Source organism: Argentina silus, assembly GCF_951799395.1.
Source record: "Argentina silus genome assembly, chromosome: 21".
NCBI classification, from domain to species: domain Eukaryota; kingdom Metazoa; phylum Chordata; class Actinopteri; order Argentiniformes; family Argentinidae; genus Argentina; species Argentina silus.
In genome coordinates, this window is record NC_139675.1 from 10,319,767 (window position 1) to 10,343,099 (window position 23,333).

The following is a 23,333-nucleotide window of genomic DNA, read 5'->3' on the forward strand; positions in this document are numbered from 1 at the left end:
GATCTCCATAGATGCATTAGGGGGCGGAGGTTGGGAGTTGATATGGGACTGAGAAACTGCCTTTAAAGAGATGCTACTGGATATTTGATATATTTTAAACCACTACTTCTAAAATAAGCGCTCACAAGCCAAAAAGGGTTCCTGTTTTACCTGTTTGGACAAAATAAAAACTTTTTGCAAATGTTTTTTTAAATGTTTGTTGGCCTTAAACTGAGGACTGTATGGTCTAATGAGATAAGAAATCGATAAACATTTTATCATGTAACCCTGTGACGTTACTCATGTTGTTGACAGACAGTCCTTCAGGTACATAGACAAATTCTCCACATTTGCAGTTGTTCCCCTTTAAGGCAAAATTGGATGTAAAGAATTAGTGACAACAATCCTGTGGCATCTCTTTAACATTTGAACAGGGTCAAATGGTTATTTCATCCCCCTACTGGTAAAAGTTGGGATCGTGGGGTTGGTTCAGGTGATCCTAGATCTGAAATTCTGTGGTCACTGCGACTTCTCCACATGATATAGATGACTGAGGTGTCACATAGCTTTTATAGCAAGCGTATGTTTATCAATAAAATATTTTTAATGCATAACTTATACTGTGGTCATCTGTGCGTTCTCTTATTCCTGGGTCCAGTATTCCTCTACGTCTAACAATCTGCTCTTAATAATCCCAGTCCAGCACTCTCTCACACACACACACACACACACACACACACACACACACACACACACACACACCTCTACTATCCCCCTACCCACAAATATTACACACATGACCTACAATGATGATTGCAATAATTAATAAAGTTTGCATCGAGCTTTTCTAAAATGTTTCCTGGGTGAGCAGATAGTTCATTCCTTTGCAAAAGTGTGCTTGTTCTTCCTAAATCCTGATAAGTGTCCACTTTTTTCAGAGGATCTTCGCTAACCACTGCTGTACACTGTTCTGGAAGAGCAATCCCTGAAATCCCCCCCCACTTTTGTCCGAGCTTCCAAAGCGATAGTGGTGACACACCGCTGGACAGATCTTGTACTGATGGTTCAGTCAACCACCACAGCTCTTCTACCTTGTGGTAGCAGCCACAGGGTCTCCCACATGTTCCAGAGCCATGACCTGGTCTTGAATCTCTAACCCTGTTATGATGGGGCAAGATAGTAACCATAGAGCCACAACTCCTTTACACTTCACATTCTTCGTTTTGTATATTTGACTTGAAGGTTTGAGGAAACGTATTAAAAAGCATATTCCAAACTTAGCTCCAGAGCCGTAACTGTGTCTTGAATCTGCAATCCCTCTGATTATGGTGCGAGATACTAAGCTCACAGCCACCTACTCCTTTCCACTTTACATAACTTGTTTTGTATATTTGACATCAAGGTTTGTGGAAACATATTCAAAAGCAAGTTCCAAACCAAGTCTTGAACCGGTGAGCTCTTACAGATGAGACAAAGTTCTTTGCACAGAGCCGCCACCACCACTTCCACAGTTGTCAGGCTTCCTTTTGTAGATTTGACATCAAGGTTTGCTGAAACATGTACAAAAGCAATACAGTCACACTCCAGAGCAGGTTTGAACCCTCAACCTTCTGTCTACAAGTTGAAGATCTTATTGAAGAGCCACAGCAACTTAATGTTGCTGGTGCTTCTATTTATGTTTTAGATATTGAGAGTTGATGAATAAGAGGAGTGCTGGAGGTCTGGTTCATGTTTTAGACTTAAAATATAGTTGTTGAGGTTAGGCTTTATGGGGAATAAAGATCAAATAACAAGGCACAATTGTCTCTGAATGTTAAACATCTCTAACTATGGCATGACATTACTGTAGATAACTTCCTTCTACCTGGTCAGTGTTGTCTGAACCCAACCAATGGTTTTTAATGTGTTTGATATATGCATCATTTTTCTTAGAACTATTCATCTCTCATGAGACAGTCATACCACCACCCAAGACTCTTCCATTCTCAACCCTGCGAGGATTCAGCTTCCCGACACCAAGCCAACAATACTGGCTACATTCTAAAGAATTGTGTATAGGTCCAATGCTTGATTATCATGTACTGTTTACAGTGTTGCCCGACCTGACTCCGCCTTGCTATTTGTATCACTGCTACTATGCAGTTGTTATGATTTTATGCCTCTGTCTGTGTATCTGTGAATCCACTTATTTTTATATGTTTTGTTCTGTAATGTGAATGTGCAATATCTTTTATACAATAATAACACCAATTGACCAAGTGTGGGACAATAAAGATTTTCTGAATCTGAATCTGAAAGATGACTCTAGAGCAATATTGTAAACAGCCACAGGAGTCCAGTATATATAAGGATGTGGCTTTAGACGTGTCTCCTTCACTTTATATTTAACAGTCTTCTCAGGCAAAGGCAATGACAGAGTAGTGTGTACGATAGCAATCAAGGTTCAGGTTGTAAATCTGCCTCTGGATAAGCTTCAAACGTAAGTGTGTGTGTGTGTGTGTGTGTGTGCAAGGTGTATGCGTTGAAAAGTGTGCATGATGTGTCCATGACAGAATTTCCCTCTGCCACCTAAGCCAAACCCTATAATTTGATTGACATCCCTCTAACCCAATCAATGTATCCAATGTGGCCTTCAACCAATGGCTTCACGGCAGGGACAGTATAAAAGGACTGGGACACACCTCCATCAAGTCTTTTGCTGATAGCATGTGCAATTTAGCTCTAGCAATAGCTGTCTTCTAAGGTATTTGCGAAAGCTGTTTTTCTGTCTCTATTGTGCATCCAGTATTGCTTTTAGTTCTGCAGTTTAATTTTTAAACAAACATTTAACATTTGCTATGTTTAATATTTTACCATACTATTTTAACCCTTTGTGCACATTTTAAACATGCAATTCATTTATTCACCATTGATGTATTTTAAAGCCAGTGTTTTCTCTTTCTGCTATGCTAGTGTTAAACAACTGTGTCTCAAATCTGTTCCCTTTTTCCTGCTCTCCTCAGCATGGATTCTCAAGGCTTGAAAGCCTAGTAATTGTGTGAGTATACTTTCTGGCACAAATTGTATAGTTTTACAGTGGCTGTGCACAGAAATAAGAATTGTGATGCAGACTATGCACATGCCATGATGCTAAACCAAGATGGCTGCCTTAGCCTTGACAAAATGGTCCCTGCATGTTCTTAGTTCCCTTTTTCCTGCTCTCCTCAGCATGGATTCTCCAGGCTTGAAAGCCTAGTAATTGTTAGTACACTTTCTGGCACCAATTGTGTAGTTTTACAGTGGCTGTGCACAGAAATAAGAGTGCAGAATTGTGATGCAGACTATGCACATGCTATGACGCTAAACCAAGATGGCTGCCTTAGCCTTGACAAAATGGTCCCTGCATGTTCTTAGTGCCATTGCTATGCTTTTATCTTAATGGATTCTGTATTTTCTTTTCACAGAATAGTCAGTGACACATTTCTATACAGAGTAGGAGGTAGAGATGTTTTACACTGTAGTGATTTTTATTGCCTCTACTCTAAGTGGTTGCTAGTCATGGTTCATACTACCTTCACTCAGTTTAGGATTCGTAACTTGGTAGTTTTGAAGTTGGTCTTCATGGGGAATAAAGACCAAATAACAAGGCACAATTGTCTCTGAATGTCAAATGTCTGTACCTGTAGGATCACATTACTGAGGATGACTTCCTTCAACCTGGCCAGTGATATCTGAACCCAACCAATGGATTTCGTCTTTGAAAAAAAATTCTGTGTGCAAAACAGGTGTGCTTTCCTCCATTGCTCCTGACCTATCCAGATGAATCCGATCTACTGCAACAATCACCGGGATAGAAACAGTTAGTAGATCTAGCTCTAACATTGAGTCTATGGGAAACCAAAGGCTTGGTATTGTCCTCTGCTGGCAATAGTCACAGTTTGTTTCTGCTTTTTGTGTTTGTGAACTTTAGGTCATTTCAGTTTCTAGCTGCTTGATTGATGCTTGATTTAACTTAATGAAGTATTATTTATTTCACATTTGCTTCTCTACCATAAACACACACAACCTCAATAAAACCTAAACTGGATCCTGCCTCATTTCCTCTCTTCTGACTGATAGTGGCAGCCTCTGAACTGCAGGTGGAAAGAAGTAATCAACAGTAATGTCATGCCGAACCTCAACAATTGCATTTTAAATCTAAAGCGTGAACCAGACCTCCAGCACTCCTTATTAATCAACTCTCAATGTCTAAAACGTAAGTAGAAGCACCAGTAACAGGAAGTAGCTGTGGCTCTGCTGTAAGATCTTTGATTTGTGGAAGGTTGAGATTTCAAACCTGCTCTGGAGTGTGACTGTATTGCTTTTGTACATGTGTCTGCAAACCTTGATGTCAAAGATTAAGAGGGATGCAGGAGAATAGTGTGGTGGCTCCCTGCAAAGGTCTTTGCCTCACCTATAAAAGATCACTGGTTCAAGACTTGGGTTGGAACTTGCTTTTGAACATGTTTCCACAAACCTTGTTGTCAAATATACAAAAAGAAGTTCGACAAATGTAGAAGTGGTGGTGGCTCTGTGTAATGAACTCTGCCTCATCTGTAAGAGATCACCGGTTCAAGACTTAGTTTTGAATATGTTTCCTCAAACCTTCAAATCGAATAAAAGAAACGAAGTGTGTAAAGTGTGAAGGAGTCGTGGCTGTGCGGTTATAACATTGCCCCCATCATCACAGGGTTAGAGGTTCAAGCCTCAGTCATGGTGTGTGAGCTATGTTTGGAACATGCTTTTGAACATGTTTCCTCAAACCTTCCCTCTCAATCAATCCATCCAATCTTGCCTTCAGCCAATGGGCTTCACTGGCAGGGCCAGTATAAAAGGACTGGGGCACACCCCCAGCAAGTCCTTTGCTGATGGAGTCCTTGCTGAAAGCATGTGCATTTAGTTTTTTAGGTGTTTTTCGTGTGCATCTAGTAAGTAGTTTTAGTTTTGCAAATTGTGATTTCCAGTGTTTGGTTTGAGTTTTGGCTTCACCAGATCAAATTAGATGTACCCAAACATGAAAATTAGGTTTCTGTCATTTTCCAGGACTCTTTATGTACAAATCTAGCCTTGCTACGCTCCTTCAAATCCTCTATTTTTGATAGATGTGATTTAAGAGGTTGAGTTGGTTAGCATGATCTGCTCATGTTATAGGGTGCATGCTCTGGGTAGTAAAACCCAATCAAATAAACAAATAATATCATTTGTTAATATTTTACTTTCCTCCCATGTTAGTCAGCACAAGACCTGTTCACTAGCTTATCTGAGTAGTTGCTGACAATTTTACAAAGCTAGCTACAAAGTAACTCAACAAATGTAATAGCATCCAACAGCAAACAGAAAAGCTGCGTAAATTCACAAGACACTGTAGGCTGCTAACAAATTGGTCAACATCATTCATCCCAGAACCAAGGAACAATTGCTGCCACTTGCTGCTTTTTGAGCAATTTAATTATGAACAAATATATTATGTAGCCTAACATTCACCCAGAAATGATTTGATATGGAAATCAGTCACTTTAGCCATGGTTTTCCCTTTTGGGCATGCAAATAAAACAATTGAGTCTCAAATCTGTACCCTTTGTCCTGAAGTGTACACTTCTGCTCTCCTCAACATGGTTCCTCAAGGATTAAAAAATAAGTTTAATCTCATGGTTTTACATCCATGGGTTGAGGTACACAGAAATAGGAGTGCAGAATTATGATGAAGACCATGCATATGCCATGATGCTAAACCAAGATGGCCACCTTAGCCTTGACAAAATGGCCCCTGCATGTTCGAGGTGCTGTCTCTAAACCTTTACGACTTCTCTCCCATATTCAAAGCTTAATATACTCAGTAATACATCAATGTACTGGCCTGAACTTTGCTGACACACATTACCCCTTTGAGATATTCCAAAGGGGTAATGTGTTTGCCCACTATTTTAACAATATACTTTCTTGACATATTGTAAAGTTACAGAAACTTTTAGGTCGGGTGGGACCTAACTTCCTGTCTTGCTTCTGCAAGGTTAAGTATTGCATGGTCCTGAGTGGCAGAGTTGGTGGCAATGGAAATGTGCATTTGTTGTAAGCAGTTTGGTGACGGAATGGTATGGAACATGCCCCATGAGCAGAATGTAGCTATTTGAAATGTTCATGCTACTGATGTTGTTGCACTTCTTTTTTTTGCAGGTGTCTGCTGACGTCAAAATGACAGAGTGATGTCTTTGCGTCCCAGTGGTGTAATGCTAAAGGACAGGTCCCGCAAGCCCAGCTGAGGCCATGAGGTAAGTTGAGCAGTTTCCAAGTGACCTTCCTTTGGAAGGTTTAGGTGGTGGCTAATTATTGGTGAAGATGCTTCTTAGAAGAAGAATTTTATATATATAATATATAGAAAATTCTTCTTCTAAGAAGCATTTTTACCAAGAATTAGCCACCACCTAACCCCTCTGAAGGAAGGTGGATAAAGAGATATCTGTACATTTTTTTTATTTTAAAAATCAGCTTTTTTCTCAATAACCGCTGCTGGACATTGTTCTGGAAGGGCGGGGGGGACACTCCCTCACATCCCCCCACTTTCCTTTTGCCCGAGCCTTGTCCACAGCTTGCGGGGGGGACACTCCCTCACTTTCCTTTTTTTGTCTGAGCGTTGTCCGCAACTTGCGGGGGGGATACTCCCTCACATCCCCCCCACTTTCCTTTTTTGTCTGAGCGTTGTCCGCAACTTGCGGGGGGGGGGGGGGGGGGGAGAGACACACTCCCTCACATCCCCCCCACTTTCCTTTTTTTTGTCTGAGCGTTGTCCGCAACTTGTGGGGGGGACACTCCCTCACATCCCCCCCACTTTCCTTTTTTTGTCTGAGCGTTGTCTGCAACTTGTGGGGGGGACACTCCCTCACACTTTCCTTTTGCCTGAGCCTTGTCTGCAGCTTGCGGGGGGGGGACATTCCCCCCCACTTTCCTTTTGTCCAAGCCTTGTCCGCACCTTCCGAGTCATCCACCGTGGTGATATACCGCTGGTCAGACCTTGCACCGATGTTCCGGTAAGCTACCTTAGGCAGCACGGCTTCTCTACCTTGCGATAGCAGCCACAGGGTCTCGCACATGTTCCAGAGCCATGACCGGGTCTCGAACCTCTAACCCCGTTATGATGGGGCAAGGTACTAACCGCACAGCCACGACTCCTTCACACTTTACATACTTCGTTTCTTTTATTTGACTGGAAGGTTTGAGGAATGTGCATTTGTTGTAAGCAGCTGGGTGACGGAATGGTATGGAACATGCCCCATGAGCAGAAGGTAGCAGGTTTAGATGTCCATGATGTTGTTGCACTTTTTTTTTTTTTTTTTTTTTTTAAAACCTATCTGCTGATGTAAATGTCAAAATTACGAGGAGATGTGTGTTTGTTGTGAGCGGCCCGGTGGCACAGTGGTAAAGCACTTGTTCTGTAAGTAGAATGTTGCTGGTTCGAACCCAGCTGAGGCCATGAGAGGAAGGCACAGTGAGTGCAGCTGAGGCCTTGTGAAGAAAGCGCAGTGAGAGGAAGATGAAAGGGGTAGAGTAGACTTTACAAGTGAGATTGTCTTATACTTGACTTGAAGGTTTGAGCAAACATATTCAAAACCAAACCTAGCTCCAGAGCCATCACCGGGTCTTGAACCTATAACCCTTTGATGACGGGGCAAGGTACTAACCACAGAACCACAGCTCCTTCACACTTACCATACTTTGTTTCTTATATTTGACTTGAGGGTTTGAGGAAACATATTCAAAACCAAAACTAGCTCCAGAGCCATCACCGGGTCTTGAACCTATAACCCTTTGATGATGGGACAAGGTAGTAATCGCAGAGCCACAGCTCCTTCACACTTTACAAACTTTGTTTCTTATATTTGACTTGAGGGTTTGAGGAAACATATTCAAAACCGAACCTAGCTCCAGAGCCATCACCGGGTCTTGAACCTACAATCCCCTGATCTTGGGGCAAGGTATTAACCGCTGAGCCACTTTGCATTTTTCGTAATTCGTTTCTTATACTTGACTTGAAGGTTTGAGCAAACATATTCAAAACCAAATATGGCTCTCCAGCCATAACCAGGTCTTGAATACCTGCCTCTGACCCTACTTCTATGCTATTCCACTCAAATGTTTTGAGATATCCTTTTACACAGTGTAGTTGTATGTGGAGTTTTCCACAGTTGTGATGCATTGCTGCATTGATGTGGCTTGGGAGGGCAATGGTCTGAGCAGTGTGAGGTCCCATGCACACACATGCACCTGTGTGTGTGTGGAGTGTGCATGAAGTAGATCAATGCCAGGATTTCCATCCACCACAGTGGCACTGCACCTATAGTTAGATTGACATCCCTCTAACCCAATCAATCCATCCAATCTTGCCTTCAGCCAATAGGCTTCATCGGCAGGGCCAGTATAAAAGGATTGGGACACACCCCCAGCAAACCCTTTACCGATGCACTCCTTGCTGAAACCATGTGCATTTAGTTTTTGAGGTGTTTTTCCTGTGTCTCGTAAGTGCTTTTAGTTCTGCAAATTGTGATTTCCAGTGTTTGGTTTGACTTATCTGAGTAGTTGCTGACAATTTTACAAAGCTAGCTACAAAGTAACTCAACAAATGTAATAGCATCTAACTGCAAACAGAAAATCTGCATAAATTCACAACACTGTAGGCTGCGAACACTTCATAGTCATCCAAGAACCTAGGAACAAATGCCACATCTTGCTGCTTTTTGAGCAATTTAATTATGAAGAAATATAGTATGTAACCTAACATTTACCCAGAAATGATTTGATATGGAAATCAGTCACTTTAGCCATGGTTTTCCCTTTTGGGCATGCAAGTAAAACAATTGAGTCCCAAATCTGTACCCTTTTTCCTGAAGTGTACACTTCTGCTCTCCTCAACATGGTTCCTCAAGGCTTAAAAAAGCTTAATCCTATGGTTTTACATCCATGGGTTGCAGTACACAGAAATAGGAGTGCAGAATTATGATGAAGACCATGCATGTGCCATGATGCTAAACCAAGATGGCCACCTTAGCCTTGACAAAATGGCCCCTGCATGTTCACGGTGCCATCTCGAAACCTTTATGACTTCTGTATTTTTTCTCTCCCATATTGAAAGCTTAATATACTCAGTAATACATCAATGTACTGGCCTGCACTTTGCTGACACACTAACCCTTTGAGATATTCCAGAGCTTGTTTGACTTGTATGACTTGACAGTCCTGGGGTCAGTTTTCTGAAAGCTTTGTAGCGAATGCAATACTTTATCAGGCCTACTCTGTCCTAGATCAGCACAGTGTAATAATGTGACAATAACCTTCTCCCTCATCACCCTTACCCCAGTTACGGCGAGGAGCTGTCCCAGTGTCAGGAGGAGGTGCGGAGGCTGCAGGGGGCGCGGGAGGACTGCAGCGGGGTCAGTGACCAGAGGCTGCAGCTGCAAGCTGAGAACATGCAGCTGCGCAGGGAGATGGACGAGCTGCGAAAGACCAGCCTGCTGACGCAGAGACGTGCCAAGCAACAGGTATGGAGGGAGGGGGAGACAGGGGGGAGAGGAGAAGGGAGGGATAGATAGAGGGACAGGGAGATGGGACAACTGTGCAAGACCAGCCTGCTAACGCAGAGACGTGCAAAGCAACAGGTATGGAGGGAGGAGGGGGGAGAAGGGAGCGATAGCGAGAGGGACAGGGAGATGGGACAACTGTGCATGACCAGCCTGTTAGCCCAGAGATGCGTTTTACAACAGGTAGGATGGATGTACAGAGGGATGGAGGGAGAGTGGGAGGGATTGGGAGTCAACAAGACGACCAACAAGTAGGAGTGAGTGGATTTAGTTTGCCTTTCTCATATAAAACAAAAAGTATCCAAAAATATGGTCTAAGCTGGGGGTTGAGGAAGCTGAGTTCCAAGCTGAGTTGTTATGGTCCGATCCCATGGCATCAGGTTTATGAATCAAACAACATGTTGGACTAGGTTCAAGCAAAAGGAAGGAGGATGGAGGGAGGGCCAGCCTGAAGAAGCAGGGTGTGGATGTGCCAGACAGAGAGTAACTGACACACACACGTAGACGGATTTTGGTGGCACCAGCCTTGATTTCAACGTGTATAACTATTTACAGTTGAATGAGCCTGGCTCACCATTTGTCAATTCCTTTGCGATTGTAATGTGTCTGAAAAAATTGCACCCTCGCCATTCCTTTGTGATTGTAATGTATCTCACACCTTGTCCTTTGTTGGGAATGATATTTGAGGAGAGGGACAGCAAGCTGTTCTTTGAGTTTTGGGTTAGGCCCGCCACGGGCACCATTCTCCCACCATTCTCCCGTGTCCTTGACGCACGTTAACGTATGGTTAAAACTTAGTCATATGTTGCTTTGAAACTGTTAAATTGGTTATTTTGTTGATACTCTATTCTCATTTTCTGTTAAAACAGCACAACATAATCGTGACCAGGTTATCACAGAGTTTACCATTAATGTCTAATGTTCACATGCATAGTTAGCAACACGTACACTCGAGTCATCACATCAGGTATTTGACCATGTGACCACTCCTCACAATTTCTTATAAGTATGGTAATAGCATTTTGGGTATTCTTAATGGAATCTAGGGTCCAATATGATCGACTGTCTGTCACACAGGGATGAGCAAAGCATTATCGATCATGAACTATCTTTTGGAGTCAGATATAACGTAATGTGAACTTGTGTTAGTTGGTCATGAGACCACTTGTGTTGAGTTTGTTCGATCATGTCCATAACTGTTAGAAGTAATAATTGGGAATAAATGTGTCTTATGTTTGACCCGTCATCTATTCTTCAGTGTTTTATTTTCATACTCTTCAAACACACTCACCCACCCACACCGTGACCCCTTTCCTCCAGGTCTCCCAGATGGAGCAGGAGTGCAGTCGGAAGGGGCAGGGTCTGGACGCGAGGGTCCGAGAGCTGGAGGAGAGCAGCCGTAGCTCCAGCGCTGACCTGACCCGTCTGCTCTCAGCCCAGCAGAAGACCACGCAGCGCTGGAAGGACGAGGCCAAGACCCTGACCAAGGCCTTTGAGAACAAACTCACCAGCCTCAAGTACTATTTTATGTATTTATATAAAAATATATATTTGTACAATATTTGCTGAACCTTTATTTTACTAGAAGGTCCCATGTGAGGTCTGAGGACCACTTAAGATGGCATCTCCAAGAGATTTGATTAATTCAAGGCAGGTTCAAGGCAACAAGTTTATCCCAAAACAGACAGACATTTGGGCATGTGCCTACTTCAGTGTGTCTACAAGTGAGAACACAAAGCAGCACCTTTTTTACTGTCTCTGAATTTTACTGTATCTGAATTGTTTGAGATTAGATTTTCCCTAAATGGTGCATTAAAGACAATAATGAGCAACCAGGGGAAAAATGGGAAGGGGGGGGTAGAGATGTGGATGAGACTGGGGGAAAAAAGGGAAGCCTGAGGCTTTCTATTGATTTCTGAACTTGTTTTTCTTCCTTCCTCTGGTATCGTCTGTTGGGTTCAGGGGAGAACTAAATCGACAGAAGCAACGCTCTCAGGAACTGGAGATCCAGCTGGAGGCTGACCATGAGACCATTGTAGAGGTGATTTTTACACACACACACACACTCTCACTCTCCCACACACACACAGACACATTGATGACTGACAGAAAAAGTGCGTTAGTTTTATGAGATGACCGCTATAACCGACCTTAGCTGGTGTTTGTGATGATATGAGGTGTAAATATAGATATCATGAGGTGTAAATATCAATGTCTTGCTCTCTTTTGGGTCCAGTATGAGAGACAGACGGCAGAGTTATAGGAGAAGAACAGTCGTCTACAGAGGCGCCTGACGCAGGCAGAACAGAGGGCAACCACGGCATCACAGCAGGTAAGGGTCCTCAGATGGCTCAATGAGAGGCACTCAGTGATGTCAGCTACCTGACTTAATGTCGGGGCTTATTATTTTTAATGTCACCTAGCCCCTGGAGTACTAACATCAGTCCCTATTCTATATGTCAGAGAATCACGTGTCCTACACAATACATTCCCATGTCAGCATTCTGTAAGGTCATATCGAGGATAAACATCATATCTTGAATAAACACTTTGATGTTGAGAGGATGTTGTGGCTTTGAATGTTTCCTGATTGTTCATAGAAATTTTTTCTAAATGTCTTTCCTCATTATTCATTTATTTTCTTTCAGCTCAGCATACTGACATCACAGAGAAGGAAAACTGCGCCCATGGTCGACCTGGAGACACTATGATGTCATGTGCCAATCTGAGCTAGTGCAATATGAATGTGTGACTGATTGATAGTTCACTGTGATCCTTGTTATAATGAAATGATAAACTGATTTGGATTGACATATTTTGTGGTCTTCATTAAATATGTTTTGTATATTGTTTTTAGGATTTTCTGAGCACTTGGACTCCACAAACTAAGGAAGTCCAGGAGACAGGGAATCTTGACATTACAATTCTATTAACAGGAAAACTAGCAGTTCAACATAAAGGTAAAAGGAGCAGAGATAATCTACATAGAATCTGACACAGGAGGATCAACTTGCTTTGGCAAAGTCCTGGCAATGTTACAGAGAAATTTGTAAGTTAGATACCCCAAATCAGTATTGATTAACATGATGATGAGAATTTTAGTTTGATTACCTGTCCATCCATGGAAAAATCAGTTTATTTGGAATAGACAGAATAAAATGGGCCTATCTATAGAATGAACAAGAATATAGGCGGTTGAAACTATGACATCACAGCATTGAAACCTTCAGTCATTCAAAAACTACACTTACACCCAAACTGGTTCTCAAGCAGAAAACTAAGAAAAACTAATCCTCAATTTAAAAATGGTATTTTTGCCTTCATACAGATTACAACGTCTCATATATTACTGCAAATAATCTGGTTAAACTCGTATACTTATTGGAAAAAATGTTTTACTGATTTCAGCCTTGTCACACCATTGGAAAAGGAGAAGGTAAGGATTTACTTGGTCTGCCTCACATTAAAAATCACAAATGGCTGAAAATGTGTGTAAATAGATCAGTATATTAATTTAAGGTCAAAAACATTGGCCGCTGTGTCATACAGGATACAATAATACTGCATAAACTCCCAGCTTACCTAACCTCCATTATTGAAATTCAAGAACATACATTACCAAACTGGTTCTCAGAGTAGGTTAACTCTTGAGGTTCCTCGGGTCTCCACTGAACTGGGTAAATCCTCTTTTAGTTATGGTGCGCGTCACTGCTGGAACAATCTACAAAAAACATGTCAGTTGGTTGTTCTGGTGCTGCTCTGGCAGTTGAGGGTGTTCATTGAAGACCTCTTTGGTGAAGGATGTGATTGTTTCTCCTGATATATTGTGATTTTATATGATATATATTTATTTAGCTATAACTTTGTTTGATGATAATAATGAATGTCAATAAACACAGTCATTCAACATACCTCTGTCTTTAGCTTTCTTTTCATCCTCCTTCATTTTTTCAAATGTTTAAATGTGATGTCATTAAAAACAAGTGTCAACTGAGCTCACAGGCAGCTCAGATGGATGATCTCCCCTACCAAGTGCTAATCCTACTCCTGCTCCATGGGTTTGAATCCAGTAATGGCCTGCTGGTTGACATTATAACAATGGTAGCCTGAAGTTTAAATATGATGAACTAAGAGAATTGCCAGAGAATTCTAGAAAGTTCGGAGGGATGATGCTGGTGGCTTTAACATTGAGTCTATGGGAAACTGAACTCTCAAAACTGAACACTTGTTTTAGATTTTTAACCACCTCCATCACCCACATCTGGATTATCTGAATCCATAGCTGTTGCACCATGGATTTCATAAACTCTGTGTGTGTGTGTGTGTGTGTGTTTCCTCAAACCATCCAAGTCAAATATACAAAATGAAGTGTGTCAAGTGTGAAGGAGTCGTGGCTGTGTGGTTAGTACCTTTCCCCATCATAATGGGGTTTAAGGTTCGAGACAGAGTCATGGCTCTGGAACATGTGGGGGACCCTGAGGCTGCTATCGCAGGGAAGATGAGCCGTGCAGCCAGGTGTCAACACCATCGTACGGTGGTTGGCTTGGCTCAGAATTTAGGAAGGAATTATTTCTAAATTTTGTTAAGTGTTTTTCCTTTTTTGAGAGGATCTTCTCGATAACTCCCCTTAAAAGTAGAAAAATGCCAGGATTTCCATCCGGCACAGTGGCACTGCAACTATAGTTTGATTGACATGCCTCTAACCCAATCAATTCATCCAATATTATCAGCCAATGGGCTTTAGGGGCAGGGCTGGGACACATGTATAAAAGGACTGGGAAACATCTCCAACAAATCCTTTGCTGATGGACTCCTTGCTGCAAGCATTTTAGCTCTAGCAATGGCTGTTTTTCTGTGCACCCAGTAAGTGCTTTTAGGTCTGCAAATTGTGATTTCCAATGTTTTCTTTGAGTTTTGGCTTCACCAGATCAAATTAGATTCACATTGTTATTTTCCAGTAGTCTTTCCGTACAAATGTAGCCCTGCTACTCTCCCTCAAACGCTCAGTTTTTGATGGGTTAAGAGGTTGTGTTAGTCACCGGCTAATGTTATACTCTAATAGGATGCATGCTCAAGGTAGTAAAACTCATTCAAATAAACTAATATCATTTGTTAACATTTTACATTCTTCCCATGGCAGGTACAGATAACAGCTGAAACATGATGAAACTGGCCATTTAGAATACTGGGGTAAAATGAAGCAAGACTGAATACAAAGGTAAGCAAATGTAGCTAAAGTTCTCTTGTTGTGTGAGCTAGCATAGCACAGTGTTGTATTTTGCAAGATAGAAAAATGACCTGTTTGTTAACTTATCGAATAGTTGCTGACAATTTTACAAAATTAGCTACAAAGCAACTCTACAAATGTAAAGGCATCCAACTGCAAACAGAAATGCTGCATAAATTAACTGTAGGCAACAAATTGGTCAACATTATAGCCAGCTAAAAAACCTAGGAAAGAACTACAGTTCTTGTTGCTTTTTGAGCAATTTAATAATGAACAAGTAAAGTATGTAACCTGACATTTACCCAGAAATGATTTGATATGGAAATCACTTACTTTAGCCATGATTTTCCTTTTTTGGCAGGCAAGTAAAACAATTGTCCCAAATCTGTACCCTTTTTCCTGAAGTGTGCTCTTCTTCTCTCCTCAGAATGGATCCTCAAGGCTTAAAGAAGAATAAGAAGACGACTTAAAAAAGGCTTAATCCTTTGTAATGGTTTTACATCCATGGATGGCAGTACACAGAAATAGGAGTGCAGAATTATGACAGACCATGCATGCGCCATGAGGCTAAACCAAGATGGCCGCCTTAGCCTTTACAAAATGGTCCCTGCATGCTCATGGTGCCATCTTGAAACCTTCATGGCTGTTGTATTTTTTTTCTCTCCGATATTCAGAGTTTAATATCCTTGGTAAGACATCATTTTACTGGCCTACACTTTGCTGACACACATTAACCCTTTGAGATATTCCAGAGCTTGTTTGACTCATGTTTGCTCACTATTTTAGCAGTATACTTTCTTGTATACTTCTTCCTGTGACATAAGTCCTTCTCTGCAATTATGGTACAAATGCCAACAGACCTAAAAGTTGGAAGTAACTTTACAATATGTCAAGAAAGTATACTGCTAAAATAGTGAGCAAACATGAGTCAAACAAGCTCTGGAATATCTCAAAGAGTTAATGTGTGTCAGCAAAGTGCAGGCCAGTAAAATGATGTCTTACCAAGGATATTAAACTCTGAATATCGGAGAGGAAAAAAATACAAAAGCCATGAAGGTTTCAAGATGGCACCATGAGCATGCAGGGACCATTTTGTAAAGGCTATGGCGGCCATCTTGGTTTAGCCTCATGGCATATGCATGGTGTTTGTCAGAATTCTGCACTCCTATTTCTGTGTACTGCCATCCATGGATGTGCACCACACATGCTCTCGAGAAACATTTTTTCACTACTATTGACATTTTCCAGAAATGTGAATTGAAATAAAGACAAAGCAGTGTTACATAAACAGAAGCACCAGCAACATGAAATAGCTATGGTTATTCAGTAAGATCTTTGACTTCTAAGAAGGTTGAGCATTCAAACCTGTTCTGGAGTGTGAGTCAATTGTGATGCAAGAGAATTGTGGTGGTTGTGGCTGTGCAAAGAACTTTGCCTCACCTGTAAGAAATCACCAATGTGGTTTGGGACTTCCCTTTGACTATGTTTCCTCAAACATTCAAGTCAAATATATAAAAAGAAGCATGACAAACCTAGAAGCAGTGGTGGCTCTGTGCACACAAACTCTGCCTCATCTGTAAGAGATTACTGGTTCAAGGCTTGGTTTGGAACTTGCTTTTGAATAGGTTTTGTCAAACCTTCAAGTCAAACATTCAAAACGAAGTCTGTAAAGTGTGAAGGAGTTGTGGCTCTGCGGTTAGTACTTCGCCCCATCATAATGGGGTTGGAGGTTCAAGACCTGGTGGTGGCTCTGGACCACATTTTTGGAACTTGCTTTTGAATATGTTTCCTCAAACTTTCAAGTCAAATATAAGAAACGAAGTGTGTCAAGTGTGAAGAAGTCATGGGTCAGCGGTTAATACCGTTCCTCCAAGATCAGGGGGTTGGAGGTTCAAGACCTGGTCATGGCTCTAGGTTTAGAACATGCTTTTGAATATGTTTCCTCAAACCTTCAAGTCAAATATAAGAAACGAAGTGTGTAAAGTGTGAAGGCGCTGTGGCTCAGCGGTTAATACCGCTCCTCCAAGATCAGGAGGTTACAGGTTCAAGACCTGCTCACAGCTCTGGAACACATGCAAGACCCTGTGGCTGCTATCGCAAGGTAGAGGAGCCGTGCTCACCGGACATCGGTGCAGGGTCAGAAGGTGCGGACAAGGCTCGGACCAGCGCTGTGTCAGAAACGGACAAGGCTCGGACAAAAGTGGGGGGGGATTTAAGGGGTTACCCCCCCCGCCCTTCCAGAACAATGTACAGCAGCGGTTATGGAGAGGAGACGAGAAAAATTTTACAGCACTTAAAGGGATTTAAGGAGAAATTTCAATAAAACTACCTGTCACATGAAGGTTGTTTTTTTTTAGAGTTAACAATCTCTACTCCCTTTCATCTTCCTCTCTGCGCTTTCCTCCCACGGCCTCAGCTGCACTCACTGTGCAGCTCTCATGGCCTCAGCTGGGTTCGAACCAGCAACCTTCTACTTAGAGAGCAAGTGCTTTACCACTGCACCACTGGGCTGCTCACAACAAACACACATCTCTTCATAATTTTGACATTTACATCAGCAGACGGGTTCAAAAAAAAAAAAGAAAAAAAAAAAAGTCAAATAAAAGAAACGAAGTATGTAAAGCGTGAAGGAGTCGTGGCTGTGTGGTTAGTACCTTGCCCCATCATAACGGGGTTAGAGGTTCGAGACCCGGTCATGGCTCTGGAACATGTGCGAGATCCTGTGGCTGCTATCGCAGGGTAGAGGAGCCGTGCTGCCTCCGGTGGCTTACCGGAACATCGGTGCAGGGTCTGACCAGCGGTATGTCACCACGGTTGGTGACTTGAAGGTGCGGACAAGCCTCGGACAAAAAAAAAAAAGGGAAGTGGGGGGCATGTGAGGGAGTGTCCCCCCCGCAAGCTGCGGACAAGGCTCGGACAAAAAAAAAAGGGAAGTGGGGGGGATGTGAGGGACTGTCCCCCCCCGCCCTTCCAGAACAATGTCCAGCAGCGGTTATCGAGAAGAAAGCTGTTTTTAAATTGTTAAATGAATAACCCCCCCAAAATTTTGTTTTAGATCTCTCTCCCCATCCATCCTTTGGAAGGTTTAGGTGGTGGCTAATTCTTGGTAAAAATGCTTCTTAAGAAGAAGAATATTATATATATATATAAAATTCTTCTTCTTAAGAAGCATCTTTACCAATAATTAGCCACCACCTAAACCTTCCAAAGGAAGGTCACTTGGAAACTGCTCAACTTACCTCATGGCCTCAGCTGCGCTTGCGGGACCTGTCCTTTACCATTACACCACTGGGACGCAAAGACATCACTCGCAGACACCTGCAAAAAAAAAAGTGCAACAACATCATTAGCATGAACATTTCAAATAGCCACATTCTGCTCATGGGGCATGTTCCATACCATGACGCCACCAAGCTGCTGACAACAAATGCACATTTCCAATGCCACCAACTCTGCAACTAAGGAACATGCAATACTTAACTTTGCAGACGCAAGACAGGAAGTTACAGTTTTGCTCAAGTTCTTCAACTGTTTGGATGAAACTGAAAGTCACATTAGATTAGATTAGATTCAACTTTATTGTCATTGTGCAGAGTACAAGTACAGAGACAACGAAATGCAGTGAGCATCTAACCAGAAGTGCAGAAAAGTGCAGTGTGAACAGTGTATATGGTAGAGAAGCCGTGCTGCCTAAGGTAGCTTACCGGAACATCAGTGCAAGGTCTGACCAGCGGTATGTCACCACGGTGGATGATTTGGAAGGTGCGAACAAGGCTTGGACAAAAAAAAAAGGAAAGTGGGGGGGATGTGAGGGAGTGTCCCCCCCCGCAAGTTGCGGACAAGGCTCGGGCAAAAAAAAAAAAAGGAAAGTGGGGGGGGGGTGTGAGGGAGTGTGTCCCCCCGCCCTTCCAGAACAATGTCCAGCAGCGGTTATCGAGAAGAAAGCTGTTTTTAAAATAAATAAAAATGTATAGGTATCTCTCTATCCACCTTCCTTCAGAAGGGTTAGGTGGTGGCTAATTCTTGGTAAAAATGCTTCTGAGAAGAATAATTTTATAAATAAATAATAAAAATTCTTCTTCTTCTAAGAAGCATCTTCACCAATAATTAGCCACCACCTAAACCTTCCAAAGGAAGGTCACTTGGAAACTGCTCAACTTACCTCATGGCCTCAGCTGGGTTTGAACCAGCAACATTCTGCTTTCGACCTGTCCTTTACCACTGGGCCAGTCAGACAACACATCTCTTCAGCATTTTGACGTCAACATCAGCAGACACCTGCAAAAAAAGCAAAGCAAAAGTGGAACAAGATCAGTAACATGGACATATCAACCAGCTACCTTCTGCTCATGGGGCATGTTCCATACCATTACACCACCAAGCTGCTCACAACAAATGCACATTTCCAATGCCACCAACTCTGCTACTCAAGAACATGCAAAACTTAACGCAGCAGAAGCAAGACAGAAAGCTGCAGTTTTACTCAATTTCTTCAACTATTTGGATAAAACTGAAGGTCACATACGCAGAGCAATAACATACAAAAGTAACATTTTCAGCTAAATGGTTAGTCATTTCTCATTGCCTTCACACTACATGCTAAAGTTAGCCACCTACCGAAAATAGGACACAAAAATCTATTGAGTAAGTGTTGACAAACAAAACCAAATTATTTCCTTTACAGCATATAGCTATTTCTCCCATTATAGTTCATCTCTACTCTGTATGTGTAAACTCTCATTGCTCAACAGTTCAACTAACAATCAGTCTGTAATCACAAATGAAATAGGTCATCGGTAATAGAACATGTGGCCTGGCATACAGGAGAGAATAGATTACTTTAAATGGTGTAAACATAGGAACCAGTTGGATTTGGTAAATTAAAGTTATTTTATTTACAAGGAACTTAGGTAGTTTTCTTTATGGTAACACAAGAGGTAAAATTACAAAGGAAAAAGGGCCTGTGGGTGCTGTTCAAATCAAACAAACAAATATAACCAAAAGAGAGCTCTTAAAAGGCGAGCTATAACGAAACTCTCTTGGGTTAAGGCATCAGGTGCAGCCGTAACAATGGTTTTTTGGCCACTTTTTGTGTTCTACAGTAATGCCATTTTTGTTGTTGTAACGACCTGCTTGATTCTGAATATTTGAGATGAACTTGATTTATATTTATAGTAAGCGATCATATTCTCTGTAACAGGCGCAGTACCACCATAAACTGTTGTACAACATTTTTTCTGCCAAGTGAAATTCTTACTGTATTTTCACATTTGTTTTCAAATGGAAGTTGTCCAACCTGCAATGAATATTGATGGTTATAGTTACTATTTTGTGCGTCATAATGAAATTAATGGTCGATTGATCTTTTCATTAGATGACAAAGGATACTGTTTTGATGCACTTTTGTGACATGGGTTCTAAGTTGTGAGAGTTACAGTGCAAATGTGATGTTTTAGCAAACGTGTTCACTATTAAGGGGTACATGTTAACTGTTTTCAAAAGTCGAATACTGTTTCAACAATTCGATCGAGAACAACTGCAAGCTACAGCTGTTCTTATACCAGTTGACAATTAACATTGTAGCTGATCTAGGAGAGAGTGGGCCTGACATTTGGGATAAAATATTGCATTAGCTCCAAAGCTTTCAGAAAACTGACCCCAGGACTATACCCAGATTCAAACCTACAATCCTTACATTCAGAGGCACAGACAGTCATTCAACAGCACAGGAATCTAACCCCAGAGCAACTCACTACTGCACATGTAGCTGCATCTGTTTTCTTTAGCGGACATTGTGAGTAGTGGAGAGTCAAAAACGTTTTCTACCAAGTTATGTTCTGACTTTTGGTTTATGAATCCTAGACTGTGAGTGGAGGTTGTATGAACCACGACTAGCAACCACTCCTAGAGAGCAGAGGCAATGCATCACTACTGTATAAAACTCCACATACAACTACACTGTGTAAAATGATCTCACACAACACATTTGAGTGGAACAGCATGAAAGGAGGTTCAGAAGCAGGTAGCAGTCAAGGGTTTTTATGTAACTCCCAGGCCAAATCCCTGTAGCATTCAGAGACACAGACTTTGTCACTCAACAGCACAAAACAGCCACTCTTCACAACCTTATAGACAAGGCAGGAATCTAACCCCCAGAGCAACTCTGAGGACAGTGAGGACAGTCAAGCTCTGGCCAGAGGGAGCTGACTCAGCGCTCCAGCAGCATTTTGAAAACACTGACTGGGGTGTGTTTGCCACACAGGCCACCCATGACTCCCACACGGACATTGACTCATATGCCTCCTCTGTTTTGGACTACATCAATTCCAACATCAATAGTGTCACCACACTCAAACGGATTACCACTTTCCCTAATCAGAAGCCATGGATGAACAGAGAGGTCCGACACCTGCTGTAGGCACGCGACATTTCCTTCAGATCAGGGGATGCTCGGGCCTATAGCTCATCCAGGGCTAACCTGCAGAGGGGCATCAAAAAGGCCAAGCACAAGCTAAGGATCGAGGATCACTTCAAGAACAACTCTGACCCCCGACGCATGTGGCAAGGCATCCAGGCCATCACTGACTACAAACCCACTAACACCTCACCTCTCTCCATCGACACCTCCTTGCCTGATGAGCTGAAGCACTTCTATGGCCGCTTTGACAGGGACAACAAGGAGGTAGCCATCAAGGCTGTGCTCCCTGCAGATCACCAGCCCCTCACTCACCAGCCCCTCACTCCGACGTGTGTGTGGCACTGAGCAGGACTAATGCACGCAAGGCCGCTGGTCCTGATGGCATCCCCGAACGCGTCCTCAGGGCTTGTGCTGAAGTTTGGACTGACATATTCAACCTGTCCCTAGCCCAAGCAGCTGTCCCCGCGTGCTTCAAAACCACCTCCATCGTGCCGGTGCCAAAACACTCCACTGCAACGAGCCTAAATGACTTCCGCCCAGTTGCACTCACACCCATCATCATGAAGTGCTTCGAGAGGCTGGTCTTAGCTCAACTCAAGACCTGTTTATCACCCACACTGGACCCCTTCCAATTCGCCTACCGGCAGAACAGGAGTACAGAGGATGCCATCTCAACGGCACTTCACTCCGCCCTGTCCCACCTCGACAATAGCAACACCTATGTGAGAATGCTGTTCATTGACTTCAGTTCAGCTTTCAACACCATCATCCCCTCCAAACTGATCACCAAACTCAGTGAACTGGGAATCAACTCCTCCCTCTGCAACCTGATTCTGGACTTCCTAACCAACAGGCCGCAGTCTGTTAGGCTACACAACCACACCTCCTCAACCCTCACTCTGAACACCGGCGTTCCACAAGGCTGTGTGCTGAGCCCCCTCCTTTACTCCCTCTTCACCTACGACTGCACACCTGTACATGGCTCAAACTCCATTGTTAAGTTCGCAGACAACACTACGGTGATTGGTCTCATCAGCAACAACGATGAGTCGGCCTATAGGGAGGAGGTCCAGCACCTGACAGTGTGGTGCACCGACAACAACCTGGCTCTCAACACCAGGAAGACCAAAGAGCTCATTGTGGACTTCAGGAAGTCAAAAGCTGGCACACACACTCCCATCCTCATCAACGGGACTGAGGTGGAGCGAGTCACCAGCTTCAAGTTTCTGGGTGTCCACATCTCTGAGGATCTCTCCTGGACCCTCAACACCTCTACCCTGATTAAGAAGGCTCACCAGCGTCTCTTCTTCCTGAGGAGACTAAAGAAGGTCCATCCACCACCTGTCAGCTCGACCCTCTTCCCACCTCCCTTGTCAAAGCATGTCTGCCGTCCATCTCCCCCATGATCACCAACATAATTAACTCATCCCTCTCTACTGGTACTGTACCCCCCACTCTCAAACTGGCTGCCATTACACCCATCCTGAAAAAACCCGGTGCTGACCCAGCCGACCTCAACCATTATCGGCCCATCTCCAAACTCCCCTTCATCTCCAAAACACTTGAAAGGGTGGTCGCCGCACAACTACAGTCCCACCTTGACACAAACAATCTCCACGACCCCTTCCAATCTGGCTTCCGTCCAAAACATAGCACTGAAACAGCCCTAGTCAAAATCACCAACGACCTCCTCCGTGCAGCTGACTCCGGACTACTCACCATTCTCATCCTCCTCGATCTCAGCGCAGCTTTCGATACCATCTCCCACCCTCTGCTCCTGGACCGCCTGGCTGGCATTGGGATCACTGGTGCTGCACTGTCCTGGTTCACGTCATACCTCACTGACCGCCAACAATTCGTTCAACTAAGCAACCACAAGTCTGGGTGTTTCACTGGGTGTCCCCCAGGGGTCAGTCTTGGGTCCACTCCTGTTCACCATTTACCTCCTCCCCTTGGGCACACTCCTCCGTCACCATGGGGTCCATTTTCACTGCTACGCTGATGACACACAGGTCTACATCTCCTCCAAACCCACTGCCGCCATCCCTCCCACTTCCCTCATCACCTGCCTGGAAGACATCCGGAGCTGGATGAGCAGGAACTTCCTGAAACTTAACGGTGA

General features: G+C 43.1%; 1 protein-coding gene and 1 long non-coding RNA gene across 2 annotated transcripts in view; both read left to right on the forward strand.

Annotated features, from left to right (window-relative positions):
- LOC310821026 (sodium channel and clathrin linker 1-like) overlaps nucleotides 1-12,250 on the forward strand; it is a gene marked incomplete at its 5' end in the record, with an annotated part of 12,791 nt that extends 541 nt beyond the window's left edge. The window contains 5 exons of the mRNA XM_083692870.1: nucleotides 9,347-9,527; nucleotides 10,887-11,083; nucleotides 11,529-11,607; nucleotides 11,803-11,898; nucleotides 12,215-12,250. Coding sequence (XP_083548996.1) covers nucleotides 9,347-9,527; nucleotides 10,887-11,083; nucleotides 11,529-11,607; nucleotides 11,803-11,829 — 484 coding nt within the window. The 3' untranslated portion in view covers nucleotides 11,830-11,898; nucleotides 12,215-12,250. The remainder of the gene's footprint in view (nucleotides 1-9,346; nucleotides 9,528-10,886; nucleotides 11,084-11,528; nucleotides 11,608-11,802; nucleotides 11,899-12,214) is intronic.
- A 2,123-nt stretch (nucleotides 12,251-14,373) lies between these two features.
- Nucleotides 14,374-15,255, forward strand: LOC310821286. The gene is made up of 3 exons (XR_014554859.1): nucleotides 14,374-14,429; nucleotides 14,707-14,784; nucleotides 15,221-15,255. It is a non-coding gene; the product is annotated as an uncharacterized lncRNA (long non-coding RNA).
- Nucleotides 15,256-23,333: the final 8,078 nt, after the last annotated feature.